General features: G+C 55.0%; 1 protein-coding gene across 1 annotated transcript in view; it reads left to right on the forward strand.

Annotated features, from left to right (window-relative positions):
- The window catches only part of LOC119592234, a 22842-nt gene that overhangs the window by 2288 nt on the left and 20183 nt on the right, over nucleotides 1-371 (forward strand). Inside the window, exon 4 of the mRNA XM_037941066.1 lies at nucleotides 41-273. Within this exon, the coding sequence (XP_037796994.1) occupies nucleotides 41-273 (233 nt within the window). The remainder of the gene's footprint in view (nucleotides 1-40; nucleotides 274-371) is intronic.

Below are 371 nucleotides of genomic sequence, written 5' to 3' on the forward strand. Positions count from 1 at the left end.
ATGCAGACATTTCGAAATCGACCTCCTTCTCCCTCTCCAGCACCAATATTACGTGAACGAAGGGAAATGCGGAATCTGCGGCGACGCCTGGGAGCTGTCGCCTCGACCGCACGAACTGGGGGGACCCTACGCCACGGGGACCATCGTCAGGCGCTACCAGGAGGGGGAGGTCATCGAGGTCACGGCTGACATCACCAGCAACCATCGCGGGCACTTCGAGGTCAGGATATGCCCCGCCCCTGACCCGGAGGCCACGCAGGACTGCCTTGACCTGTGAGTGTCCTTAGGATTACTGATTTTTTTTTTAATTGGTAGTAGGAGGGTTCTTGAATTTGTTACGTGTGTTCATTTTGTTCTTAACTGTGATGGTG

The sequence above is a fragment of the Penaeus monodon genome, chromosome 29, assembly GCF_015228065.2.
Source record: "Penaeus monodon isolate SGIC_2016 chromosome 29, NSTDA_Pmon_1, whole genome shotgun sequence".
In the NCBI taxonomy this organism is placed as follows: domain Eukaryota; kingdom Metazoa; phylum Arthropoda; class Malacostraca; order Decapoda; family Penaeidae; genus Penaeus; species Penaeus monodon.